At 36.6% G+C, this 13,946-nt stretch overlaps 1 protein-coding gene and 1 long non-coding RNA gene across 6 annotated transcripts in view; one reads left to right on the top strand and one right to left on the bottom strand.

The window, feature by feature from the left end:
• Window positions 1-6,158, bottom strand: part of LOC126978894 (roquin-1) — a 60,416-nt gene extending 54,258 nt beyond the window's left edge. For 2 of the 5 annotated variants that reach the window (XM_050828008.1, XM_050828012.1), the window contains exons 1-3: window positions 5,581-5,709; window positions 5,099-5,261; window positions 2,204-2,390 (exon numbers count right to left, since the gene is read on the bottom strand). In XM_050828008.1, coding sequence (XP_050683965.1) covers window positions 2,204-2,390; window positions 5,099-5,261; window positions 5,581-5,627 — 397 coding nt within the window. In that variant the 5' untranslated portion in view covers window positions 5,628-5,709. The other 3 variants (XM_050828009.1, XM_050828010.1, XM_050828013.1) reach the window with 3 other exon arrangements.
• A 1,981-nt stretch (window positions 6,159-8,139) lies between these two features.
• Window positions 8,140-13,726, top strand: LOC126979128 (uncharacterized). Its single transcript, XR_007732753.1, has 3 exons — window positions 8,140-8,259; window positions 8,368-8,466; window positions 8,562-13,726. It is a non-coding gene; the product is annotated as an uncharacterized LOC126979128 (long non-coding RNA).
• The last annotated feature ends 220 nt before the right edge of the window (window positions 13,727-13,946 follow it).

The following is a 13,946-nucleotide window of genomic DNA, read 5'->3' as shown; positions in this document are numbered from 1 at the left end:
GCGGAAATACACGTGCCGGCGGTGTCTCTTTGACTGCGGCGCTATTCAAAGGCAAGGTCGTCGTCCGGCGTAGGAAAGGACATCTTCTATCGATAATTAGCTTTCATTAAAGGGAGTTGTAATCGACAAATAATAAGCTGTTTAAGTCTATTTTGAAATTTTACAATAATCATTACGGAAGTAATGATTATTGTAATTAATATTAAGTATTATAATACTACACCTACCTAGGTAGGTGTAGTATTTTTAACCAAGGCATTTATAACCAAGCAGCTTCAGAATTTTAATTTTTATAAATTATGAAGTAGTTTAGAGATAATGATCGTGACTAAGGAAGAACTAAACAATAACAATTTATTACTTGTTTGTAATTTGAAAGCAACCTAACAAAAATCGTACCAACTTACTTTTTTTTTTTAATTTTATTTTTTATGAATATAAGGGACAAGACGAGCAGGACGCACTGCTGATGGATATGCCCTGCCCATTACAATGCAGTGCCGCTCAGGATTCTTGAGAAACCCCAAAAATTCTGAGCGGCACTACAACTGCGCTCGTCACCTTGAGACATAAGATGTTAGGTCTCATTTGCCCAGTAATTTCACTAGCTACAGCGCCCTTCAGACCGAAACACAGTAATGCTAACACATTACTGCTTCACGGCAGAAACAGGCGCCGTTGTGGTATCCATAATCATCCTGTGCAAAGGAGCCTCCCTGCTCAGGAAATCACTCAGAAAACAGTGGGTTTGTAAGTATTGAACTTACAAAAATAAACTTTTTTTTTACAAAGTTTATCCATTCGTTAATTTATTAATTGTTAAAAATATTAAAACATTCGAATAACACAAAACAACTAGTTTTTAATGCCTTGTTTAGATTGTTGGTTAGTTCGAATGCCCTATTTACGCCTTTATTTATTTTCGCCATTTTATTTAAGTATTTGTAATTTGTTATTCAGTTTAACGCGAGCTTTCGGAATGTGTGTACGATGTCTGGAGTGTCAAAGAGAGTGCTTTACGCAGCCCGCGATTGTTTCAAGTTTTTTTTGAAAAAGTTAAAGTTGTATTTATTAATTTAACTTTCTTAAAGTTCAAGTGAAATGTTTCAATCAATTTAGGTACATTTCTTCGCTAATAATTATGTTATTGTTAAGAGCTTTTTTAGGAGAAGAGAAGTAACAGCCAATTCGCCGCCGTGAGCTACGTTGTCGCTCGTCGGACTAAACAGACTGTTTTCTATTTTCTAATTCAATTTTAATAATTAGTTTCGTTGAAAATTTATTTTTTATAATTTAGGGATTTTAATTTAATTATTAATTTTACTATACTTCTGTGGACCAGTATAAGTAACTGGAAATGATAATGATCCATGATGATGGCCAAAATAAGTAACTGGAACACTCTTATGCACTGATGGCAGCTAAGATGCGTGCCCCTCTTCTACTTAGTCGTCTAAAATCTCCATTATAGTCATACCACAACAGCTAGCTTGCGACGAATCCAGGAAGAAAATTACAGTTGTATCCAACCCTAAACCAGGAGTTTAGAAATGGCAGAAGTTTAAGAAATACTATTGGAAAATTTCACCTACAAACCTTCAACCAACGAAACGATCCGTCACGATTCAGCCTTTTGGCCGTCTAGTATTACCAAGTTTGGTACTTACTTCCGCCAATCTGCCTGGCGACGCGGACACTGCGAAAGAGAAGGGCTTGAACTCATCATCTCCGCAGACTCCAACAAGCATCACACCATCTGGGGCAGCCAAACCACCAATAAAAGACGTGAGGATCTACTCACTCATCTCAACTAACCTTAATATAGTAAACATCTCCTGTTTAATTTAAAGCCAACTTTCATTGCAGCGCAGGCTATAATTGACCTACTGCTCGCAACCGACCATGTATTGCTTGTATCACCACCACACATTGACCATGTTTGAATCACAAATAAATTTGGTGCAACCAACACGTAAAAATTCGAGTGAAACAAACCGCGCAAAAATAATATTAAACTTTGTAAGGGAAGAATTTCGTAGCACTAATCTGCTAGTAGAATATAATGGCAGCCAGGTATTAAAACACATACCTAATCTCACTTATACTTTGATCAACTTGTGTTGTGTGTGTATAACAACAAATGTTAAATAATTCAACCACTTCCATTACTGTACAGAAAAGTTTTATACTTAATATATCTTACCACATAATTTGAGATCTATGGCTAGGTGTTCGAGAGACCTTATAATGACATCATATGATTGCTGATCAGTTTCAGACAAAGCCTGAATTGATCGTGGATGGACTGGTTGTGGTGGCGGTGTGTATCCAGCTAATTGTAGCAATGCTGTATTTATTGCCAATTCCTCTGGCTCTCCTTGGATTTGGGTCTGTAAATCAAATTAGAATACTATATTTTCTAGCAGTAAGAAGTGGAATTATTAACATGAATGTTATGGATAGATAAACTCAACTATAATGTACTTCAACTTCTGATGTGCTGCAAATGCAATTTTAGGCTTTCCTTGAGCATTGAAATCTGTACATAAAATAATAAATAATAACAAGGTAAAAAACTGTACTTAAAACTGAATGTTTCAAAAAAAAATTAGACTTATAATAATAGATTTAATTCATCATTAGGGACAAAATCCAGACTACATATTATCACTCTAGGTATGGTATTTGTACTGCATGGCCAATGTAGTGATTGTGTTTTCTTACTTATGGGCAGCAGCTAATACTATCATAAGCTATTCTTAAGAACCAGAATTGATTTTTAATTTTCTCATTTCACACATCTTTTAAACTGAACGCAAGAAGGGCATGGTGGTTCTCTATGTTGGAAATTTCTAGAACATATTGATGAGCCACAAACAATATTGTAATGCATTATATATACCTAGTATTGCCATAAATACTGAAACAAAGAAAAACAATTTTCTATTGCAAATAACATTTATTACTTTTACAGTGTGTTTGTTTAATACATAAATATAAAACACTGTAAAATATAAAAAGCTTATTCGAAGAGGTCTCCATTGGCTGCAATACAGTCCTTTAAACATTGAGCCAAGTTATGAACAGAAGCACACACTCTTTTCACAGGAAAATTCTTCACTGCCAATCATATGGATTGTTATTGGTTATACACTATTCTGCAATGCCTTCGGCACAAATGGCAGTTTCAACTGGAGTGGGTGTTCCCACCACTATTACTGCACCAATTGAATTTCGCATTAGGAGTTTACCTAGTTGTAGCACTGATGTGGGACAAAGCGTTTAGGCTACTAAATCTCTATCAAAGAGCCCTCTGCATTCCCATGAAAGTTTGGAAGATTTGGGGTGGAGTTAAATCACCGTAGCCTAGAAAGAAGCAAATGAATCCTTACTAAAATCCAGTTGGACCTTGAAAACTTACAATTGTGCATTGGCAAGATGGACTAAACGGTATAATCAGCTTGCGCCCGGTCCTCTCAAAAGGTTTTTGAGAAAATTTTGCTCAAGAAATTGTCTGTATCACTAACAGAATACGAGATCATCCCAGACGACCAATTCAGATTTGGCCGACACTATTCTAACATTGAACAGGTCCACAGAATTTTCGAAAATATCAGAAACAGAAGACAAAGAGTACTGCTCCACTGTGTTTCTTGACATACAGCAGGCTTTCCATAAGGTGTGGGAAAAGGGCCTTCTCTGCAAATTAAAGAATGCAGGAACACTCTTACTTCGAAAATAAAGTCATATTTGTCTGGAAGAATATTCCAAGTAAAAGAAGAGGATGCCCACTCTAAATTCTATGACTGTAATGCAGCAGCAACCGCAGGGTTCAGTCTTAGGCCTATCGTTTTACTTTCTATATGCAGCTGATCTTCCAACCTCAGAAGAAACCTTTGCTGATAACACTGAGATCATGGCAAGCAGCAGTAACCCTGACATAACATCCAAAACTCTACAAACCCAGTTAGACAAAATTTGTGTCTGGACGAAGACTTGGAGGATCAAGGCAAGTGCCTCCAAATTATTGCAAATCACCTTCTCCTTCAGGCAAAACAACTGTCCTCCAGTTACCCTAACCTGTGAACCTCTTGCGCAAGTGGGATCTCACCTGGACCGACAACTTTCTTGGAGAAGCACACCACATTAGCTGTGCAAGCTAGCAAGACAAAATGAATTTCAAGTTCAGGTGCTTGTACTTGCATATTGGTAGAAACTAACTCCTAGTATACAAAGTAGCCATCAAGACAATCTGGACTTATGGAATCCAGCTTTGGGGTACACTCCAATATTGAGATACTCCAAGGTCTCACAAATGCAATCCTGAAAAGTAGGTATCACAAAAGCGCCATGGTTCATAACCAACAATGAGGTCCTCCCGACCTCCTGAGGTCCACCTCGTACTGGTCAACCAGTATGCAAAGATTCCTCTGGTCAAGCAAGAAATCGCGGCAACTCGAGAAAAATATAGAACTGGTTTAGAATACCACCTGAACAAGCTTGCCCATGAGCTCCTTGACCCAAACCGGCCAAAATGACTTATAAGTGTATGTGTTCTTTGAGCTGGACAAATATAGTAACCTAAATTAAAGAGTCCTTCTCTCTGGAAAAGGGCCTCTGCACATATCATTCTCTTATAGCACCTGCATTCACTGATTGCAGATAGTTACATTATATTAATAAAAATTATAGGAATTAGTACATTCTAATGATTTATTAAATTGAATTGTTATAAATTAATTCAGTGTACACAAACTATTGCTGTCAATGTCTGTTTCAATTTCACATAGAGTTGTTATCATACCAGGAGTTATAAACATATCTCTCACATTCTCACATGCCAATAATTGTGCAAGTTTTACATAACATTAAAACATGTATTGAGCAGAGACAATTCCAATAATGGCACCTGGTCAGCCAACTCTCTGGTGACTAACAAGTTTCGATAGAGGGCACTATGTTCTCAACATAGACTTCTGGTGCTGTCATTGCCGGAAACACAAAGAATAGTATAAAATGTTATTAGTGTTATAAAATTTTAATGTTATGTAACACTTGCACTGATATGAATACATACTGAATTGATTATGCAACAAACCTGGTCAAAGGGGCAATGTTTTCTATTTAAATTTGTTAAGCATTGTTCACAAAAAGTGTGTCCACATCCAAGACTAATAGGGCTATGAGGTGAGGGACCAAATTCTCGACAGCACACTGGACAGTTCAGATAATCTGTCCAATGTGGCGCCTGGATTGGCATTCTGTAAAATAAAATATATTTTTTATAAGACTGACAGTGGATTAAGAATATGTATTGTATTGGCCAATAATATAATTTTAATACATCATTAATATTTACATGCTTAATACTTAATAAAATTATATCTGTTTTTGAGAAAAATTAATTTAAAAAAAGGATAGTTTTCACAGTTATAGGAAAATGTATCACATCCATTAGAATTCTTGACAAAATACCTTCTTTAAATTGTAAAAAAAATATTATGGTAAGTTGTCACAAATCCAGTAAGGGGTGTTAATTGATAATTATAATAATACTGAAGGCCCATTCTTTTATATCACCTGTAAAGGCTTATATGCTGGAATATATTGATTTTTACGATTTTCATATCAGATGAAGTAGGTTAATTTTCAATAAATTCAATGAAAATTATTTAAGGCTACATTTTTAACAATTTATTTAAGTAAAACATATCAATTCTGTTTTAATTTAAAAATATATATATAAATTATAACTAAATAACAACATAAATAATAAAGTAAACAATGTACACAGAAGAAATTTGTGTGCATCATCTCATTTAAATATCAACTCATCGAAAGTGTAACTTTATGAAAAATAACCAGCAAATTCTTACATTTTGACGTTCGAACATTGAAAAAACGCCAACTAAGCAGTCACTGATGAGGATTTTTACGTAGGCATATATTTTTTCAAAATTATTACGATTCCAAACTACCACAATTACAATTTAAAAAACTAGTGAATATAGAAATTACCTTAAAAATTATATTAAAAATCATCACATAAACAACGCATTTAGCATTTTTCTATCAAAATTCATCGTCGCTCAGTCATCATTAATGAATATTTTTAGTTTTTATTCTAATCTAACGAGGTCATCATTCATGATCATGACATCTTTTTTTTTTAACGGCTTTGGATGCACACAAGTCTTTTAGGCCAAAGCCTTTGATCGTGTATAGCACAAGGCGCTTCTCGCAAAACTTCAATCATTTGGGCTTCCCGAGAGCTTAAGCAAGGACCTCCAGCTTCCTCACTGGGCGCAGCATACAGGTCGTTGTCGACGGTTATTGCTCGAAACCCAAGCCCGTGAACGCTGGAGTGCCCCGAGTGTTCTATCTCCGACGCTGTTTCTTCTGCGTATCAATGATTTGTTGGACACCTCCAACATACATTGCTTTGCAGACGACAGCACGATCGATGCCGTGTACACGGGCCATGCAGGTATCTCTAGGGAAATCGTTGAACAATGCCGGGAGAAACTTGTGTCTTCTATCGTCAATTGCCGCTTAAACGCAACCCATGAGATGATCCGTTTCTGCGTTACCACTATGGGACCTGTAGACACACGCATAGATACGGACGCGGTCCAAAGGTCTCAAGGTGGTGGTGGACGGCGTTTAAATTGGAGTGAATTCCCCTGATATTGCAAAAGTCCACGTTGAGCGTGGAGTGGGGTGCCGTGGTGTTACTGCCTCGTTTGTCCTGGGACATGCGCGGTTTTATGCCCTCCCAAGAATATGACGGGCAGCCCGAGCGAGAGTGCTCGGGGAGGGATTCTCCAATTCTGGTAGAGCCGGTACCCTCCTGGGGTAAAATCTTTTTTAGATCCCCAGTCATATTCGTGTGGAGGGAGGGGGGGGGGGGGAGGAATGGCCTCCGGTCCTCGACACTAACCTTTGCGAAATATAGCGGCACTAGGCCGCTACTTCACGCCGGTATTCTGTGTGAATGTGGTAATTAGCCCGGACGAGTCTGGCCCGATTTTGCTGACGTCATAAGACGGCAGCGTGACTCTCCCACTTCTAAAAGCCCTTAGTCGCCTCTTACGACACCCATGGGTCTGGGACTCCCCTGTTCTTTTTACGCCCCGGGGAAAGTACAGGGCAAGTATTATTTGTTCTTTAGTGCTTACCTTTCTTCATCCCTTATTCATAATAGTAATTAATAATAATATTTATAATTAATAATAAATATAATTTATATAAATAATAATAACTTAAAGGATTGCTAATTCTCATTCTGTCTTCTTCTATTGACCTAAGACAGAATGAGAAATAACACTCCTTAGCGGCTGTTTTAAGTTAGCGGACCATTATGAATAAGGGGGTTATTGTATTGGCAGTTCTGATATTATGTCATTAGTTGATTATGTTGGTATCAAGATTTAGTACAATACAAGATATTATATTTTTCATTATTTTCTATGGCACTCCCGTCTCTTGATTCTGGAACGTAGTATTTAAGTTCTCGTTGTAATTCACGATTGTTGTGTTTAGAAGGTATATTGACCAAGAAATTCAAAAGTTATGGTTAGACATGTGGAAGAAAGACCAAGATAATAAAGAAAAATGGTATGGCCGCATACAAGAAAACATATCTGGCAGACCCTGGTACAATCAATTGAAGGATTGCAACAAAAATTTTATTACCACGACAAATAGATTGCGTTTTGGCCATAATACTGCACCGTCACACCATGTAAGATTGGGTATTGTTGAGAATAAAATTTGCCCACATTGCAATTCAAATGAAGGAACTATGGACCACCTTATTTTCGACTGCCAAACATTTCTGATTGACAGACTTTTGCTGGGTAGTGAAATCAGTGACTCCCAAAATTTTATGTGATTCTTCATCCCGCCCGCCTCCACTTGATCAGTTATTAAGAGACAAAAGAAGTTAAAAACCATTATATAAATATATTAAGAATACAATTCTAACAATATAAAATAAAGTGAAGTGATAAGTGAACTGTGAAATGAAAAGTATACATATTTAGATAATAAAAAAAGACTTGATTTAAATGTCTTAGTTACCAGGTCATAAAATCCAAAAAAAAAATGTGTTTAGAAGTAAAAATATTCTTTGTTTTGAATATTTAATTATTTAATTGAGACTTGAGAGCAGCTTACAAACAAGTTATAACTTTTCTCAATTAAGAAACCGGGTGTGAGATTCTAGACTCAAAACGGATAGATAATCTGATATTAACGGTATATTTGCGGTAACAACGCAATTTTATTAGTAAAAATAATACATGAGTAAAATTATTAGGACTGATTGCCAAGTATATATACTCACTAAAAAAATGTTTGTTTTAGGTATTTGTAAACAACCATAATGGACCAAACAAACCAAACGTTTGTCATAGAAGATGACGGAACCATAGGGGAGTCCTTAAAAACGGTTATAAATAAATTGTAAGTGAATATAATTTACAAAAACATTCACATCAAATTTATAATAAAAATTCGATCCCCTATAGTACTAATACCTAACATTATTTTTATTTCAGTGATGATGTGGTGTCCTGTGAGTACACAGTTACAGATCTACCATCAGGTTATATTAACCTGACAATAATAACAACTGGGACTCCAGTTTATTTAATTTTAATTAGAGCCCTCTTTGAATTAAGAAGTGATATAGATGATTTAAAAACAGATCTTATCGATGTTAAAAGTAAACTAAACCAACTTATGAAACATTTCCACAGCCACTAAACTAAGTGAGTTGTGGGTTACTGGATTACCTTCAAAGATTATATTATGTGTATAACAATCAATTGAAATTCAGTTACTGTGCTACAGCAAGCATTCTTAGGATTACATCGCATCTTTATGAACTCTATGAGCTCAGGAATTTGAACTATGATTCTGTAGTCAAGGAATATGTGCATAACTATTCTAAAATATTTAAAAAAAAGTTTGGGAAGAGGCAAGACATATCCATATTCACAACTAGGTTATTTCTATAAATAATTAAATAAAATGACTTGGGAAATAATAAATAGGGAAACAGGTAAGAATAAAACAAATAAACATTCTATCTGTATTTAAAAAGATCGAGTGGTCATCGAAAACAATGAGAAAAGAACTCAAAATTTTGATAACTTTTCAAATATTCCTGTTTAGATTACAATTACTAAAAAAGGTTAAAATGAAAAAGCTGAATCAATGCTTAAAAAGCAATGTACCTGAGTGCACAGTTTCTTTCTAATTAGTAACATTACTATTGGTGAAATAATCAAAGTATTTTTCTCATTAAGTGTAAAAAACATGTGTGCTGCTATTATAGCAAAGATAATCAAAAATATTACTCTCCAATTATGTTAAATCTTCAATAAATGTTGTGATACTGGATTTTTCTAGATTATCTAAAGTATAGTAAAAAATTGCATTGTTTATCACAGGCAATCACATCATTGTCTTCCATTTTCTTTGAAGTAACGATCATCACTGTGTTTTACTCCCCCCCTCCCATGGGCGGAAGGAGCTAAGCCCAATACCCTGGCACTTCTTCTCCCATGACATTCGGAGAGGCGTTGGGTATTATTTGGTTTGTCGCTACATGCTTACGTCACTGTTGTGCCCTTGCTAATAGCTTTGTCAGTCTTTATTTGTTTTCGGAGTCTTCTAGGATTGATGTTGTCCTCCTCTTCAAAAATACGGCGGCTAGGCGATCAGATGTTGTCTGTAGCGCATCAGCACTCCCGGCAGTGACTGCAGCAGGTCTGGTCCGGTCAGCAGGTGGTCGTTCACTGATGTCCTAAGCGTTGGGGCTGCGGCGTCGAAGACACAGCATACTTTTCCTGGCTTGGCCGTATATAGTACCGGGAAGTGAGGTGATGTCCCTTGTTTGGCAGCTTCGGCTTAGTTCATCTCTAGCACGATTGCTAGACTCATCTGCATTTCCTAGGCTTTCTTCAGCTGAGGTGTCTTGTCTATTTTCTTCGCAGTGCTGTACGTGCATGTGAGAGAGTGATCGTAGTTGTTTGGTAGGTTTCGTCGGTTTTCCATAATAACTTGTACTGTAGCCGGTGGTAAGAAGTTCGATGGTGTACTCTCGAAGTACGTTGAGGGCATGCTCGTCTATTGCGAAATGCTTCTTGACAGCTTACTTCGGTGATTGGTTGAGCCATGTAGTATCCATCCCAGCGGTGTTCTAGAAGCGACAGGTTCTTGGGAAGTATGATGGCGTGCCTCATGGGCGAGAAGAAGCTCCCAGTTGGCTTGACCTATTGATATAGTCGGCCGCGCCTCTTCGTATTTTAATTTGCGTGCGATGTCTTCGAGATGACAATACTTGTCGAGTTCTATATTATTTACTTCTTGCGCTACCAGCCTGAGGTTCATTATTGTTCTTCCTCATTGTGTATGCTTCATTATCATGACTTCAAAGTGTTGCGACGCGTCGCGAGTCTGTTCTGGTGACACGCGCCCCGGCGATCGCCTCGATGTTAAGTCGAACCACAGGGCCTTCAGCGCCAACATTACTTGCTAGATCTTCGTCTATCAGCGTGCCCATCGACCTGCCGTCCAGAAGGGCGTACGTTTTTACTGTCAACTTCGGCCCGATTACCGATACAGGAAGTATCGTAAAATAATAGCTGTCACAAAAAATACGCGTTGCAAATAACAAGTATTTAAATTTTGTTAGTCTTGTGTCCTAAGAAGTATATCAAAAATGAACTGAAAATAGTATCGCAATTCCTGTGTTAATCACTTTTTTTATGCAATCATTAACTGATCTTCAATACCATTTTGTTTAATGTTTTCATATTTTTATTATAAACTTGTAAAAAGGAGATTAATGACGGAGTACAATGTGCGGGATGTGCGAGAAAATGCGAGACCGGGTATGATAATCGAGCTGCTTGGAGGTGCACACAATGCAACGGTGGTAACTCGCCTAAATTCAAATCGAAATATATTTTTATTCAAAATAGGATTCAAAATCACTTATAGAACCTCAAAACCTGGTAGGTTTCAAAATAGACTGCTGCAGACGTACGCAAGAAACTCAGCAGGTTTTTTTTTTATAAAACTATGGATTACAATTTAATATCGTACAATAAACATTTATAATTAGAGCCTGAGGGTGTAGGCTTCCTTTCCAGTCTGTGGTATCATTAAGAAAATAGTTAATGCTATAGTAACCTTTCCCACACAAACGTTTTAATAATTTCATGAATTTTTATTTATTTCTCTAATATGCATTGAATTAGGAATAGTACATACTTTCTTAAATGGTTTAGAATATTTTTTCGCATATCATGATTACATGATGATCTCTCACTATATAGTTCATATAGCCGTTGTCTGCATCTATGAATACCAGCTGTTGCCCAGTCATTAAATGACAAGAGACCACCTGAGTTGACTGTCTCTGAAGTAAATATAGAATCAAACTGTTTTAATTATTTTAAATAACATACCATACATCTCATTTGGAGTAGTTATAATTCAAATACAAATTTGAGAGCTTTTCTGAAACATTGCCTCTATATTTCTCCATTCGCCTATTATTTACCGGAACAAGCATACTTTTAATTGAAGTACATTAGTTTACTTCAGTATTAAAAGAGGCTAATTGACCAAAGTGGTCTGATCTCAGTTTACTAATTATTGACTGAGAAATAGGTTTACAATCAGTAAAAATATTATAAATACAGCTTTTAGAGGTGCTGGTAACTCTAGTAGGTTCTAAGAAACCTAAACCCACTCAACTGGACAGTACGCAAGAAGAACAACTAAACAATATTATGGTTAAACTCGAACTGTTGTCCTCTTTAGCTGTGGATATTAAGTCGGTCAGAGATGACATTAATAACTTAAAGGACATTAATAACTCATTAGAACTAGCGCACCAATTGATCGGCGACTTCTCCTGAACTATTGGAAAAATTTGGAAAGACTGGCTTGGAGTCTAGAATAGTGAACGTAGAAAGAGAATGGTTCACGAGGTCCCAACATTAAAGGAGGAGGTGGTTAGACTTTCAAAGGAGCTACATGATCGTGATCAGAAAAAACGTAGAAATAGGTGGCATACCCCTAAAGAAAAATGAAAATCTATACGACATAGCGGACAAAATCAGCCAACGAGACTGCACGAGTCTGGTGCCAGATTTTGGCGAGACAACACGTCCTGAGGATGCCTCGTGTAGAGGCGAAACACGTGTCGAATTGTTTTAAAAACAAATATTGGCGGAATTAACACTAAAGAAAACTTAAATCATTTGTATAATTATGGATTTCCGCAAAGTAACGCCTAATTAAATAAATTTTCAAAATCAGCCTGTTATGCAACATACCTTTGAATAGAAAAGTAATCAATTGTTTCGCACGTTTACCGATCCGGTTACCCAATACTGAGAAACCGATCTGAATTGCGCTTAACAATCGGTATAAGAAAGAAGAGCTAATCGCCTCTGCTCGAAAACTAAAACAAAAAGACAACCCAGGTAATTAAGTAAAAATAGAATTTAATTGGAATTTCCATGCATAATATTTTGCTATTATTAACGATATGAACGAGAATCATATCAATGTTAAGGTTCTATTTTAAGGTTACATTTTAAAGTAAAAAGCAATAAATTTATTGACTAAATAAAAAATATCACTACTCTTCGATAACAGTTCCCTTAAAGCCTCTACTAGTATCGGCATACTGGGTCTCGAAATCTCGAGCGATTGCCAATTCCGTGGCCATCTGGAGGGCAAAGCTAAATTGGCTTCGAAGAAGCTGGGCGTCAATAATAGAGCACGGCAATACTTTTAGCCGGCCCACATTCTAGCGCTCTACAAAGCGCAGGTCTAGCACACATTAAGTGTTGCAGTCATCTCCGGTCTGGCGCTCCCCAGTATCAGCTCGATCCATTTGACCGCGTGCAATGCAGAGCAGCTCGAATTGTCGGGGACCCAGTGCTCTGTGTACGGCTGGAACACTTAGCGTTGCGCATTGACGTCGCTTCATTGTGTATCGTACCGCATTTATCACGGAGAGTGTTCCGTAGAGCTGTTTCACCTAATTCCTGCCGCTGAATTCCACCTTCTCACGACACGCCACGAGTTAAGGTATCATCCCCACCATATGGATCCTCCACAGTGCAGTTTTCAAGGAGCTTTCTTCCACGTACTAAAAAGCTGTGGAATGAACTTCCTTGTGTGATGTTTCCGGGATGATACGACATGGATACCTTTCTTAAAAGCTGGCAACGCTCCTGTGATTCCTCTGGTGTTGCAAGACCCAGGTGACCCGTACGCTCGTAGGTCATCCTTATCCATAAAAAAATCATTAAACTCACTTCAAAATAGTTACCTCGTATAATATACCACGTCATAATAAACAAATTGTTGGAGATACTTTATCACTTTTCATTTATTGTTGTTTTTTATGCCTTTTTTATGGTAGATTAAGTAATTTATAAGAACTATGTACAACAATCGCTTAATGTAAGCCTTACTAAAGTTTATTTAACTTTGAAGTTTATTACTTTAAAATCGTAGTGTAATATAAATTATATGTTTATTGTTTTTAAACTTTGTAATCCAAATTATTCAAGTAAGTTTATTGTTTTAAATTGTAACAGTCACTGTACCGGTGTCACTATTGTAAAAAGTTGATTATTTTAGTAATAGGTTGTAGTTGTACAATAAAATTAATATATGTATAAGTGTATGGGTTCTTTTTATTTAAACGATTGCGCCTCATAAACAAATAATTAATCTTAATATTTAATAAATTATAGTTAAAAAAACATTAAAGTATATAAACATTAGTAATAATATAGGACTCATAGGCTTGTCTCACTGCTTGGTCTAAGCATCTTTCCTTAGAAAACCAGAAACAAGAGACAATGATCACAATCCTTCCCTGCAGACATCTCAATTGCTAGGGA

Source organism: Leptidea sinapis, chromosome Z (assembly GCF_905404315.1).
Source record: "Leptidea sinapis chromosome Z, ilLepSina1.1, whole genome shotgun sequence".
Classification (NCBI taxonomy): domain Eukaryota; kingdom Metazoa; phylum Arthropoda; class Insecta; order Lepidoptera; family Pieridae; genus Leptidea; species Leptidea sinapis.
The sequence above is the reverse complement of the archived record's forward strand: the minus strand, read 5'-3'. Positions and strand labels throughout refer to the sequence as shown.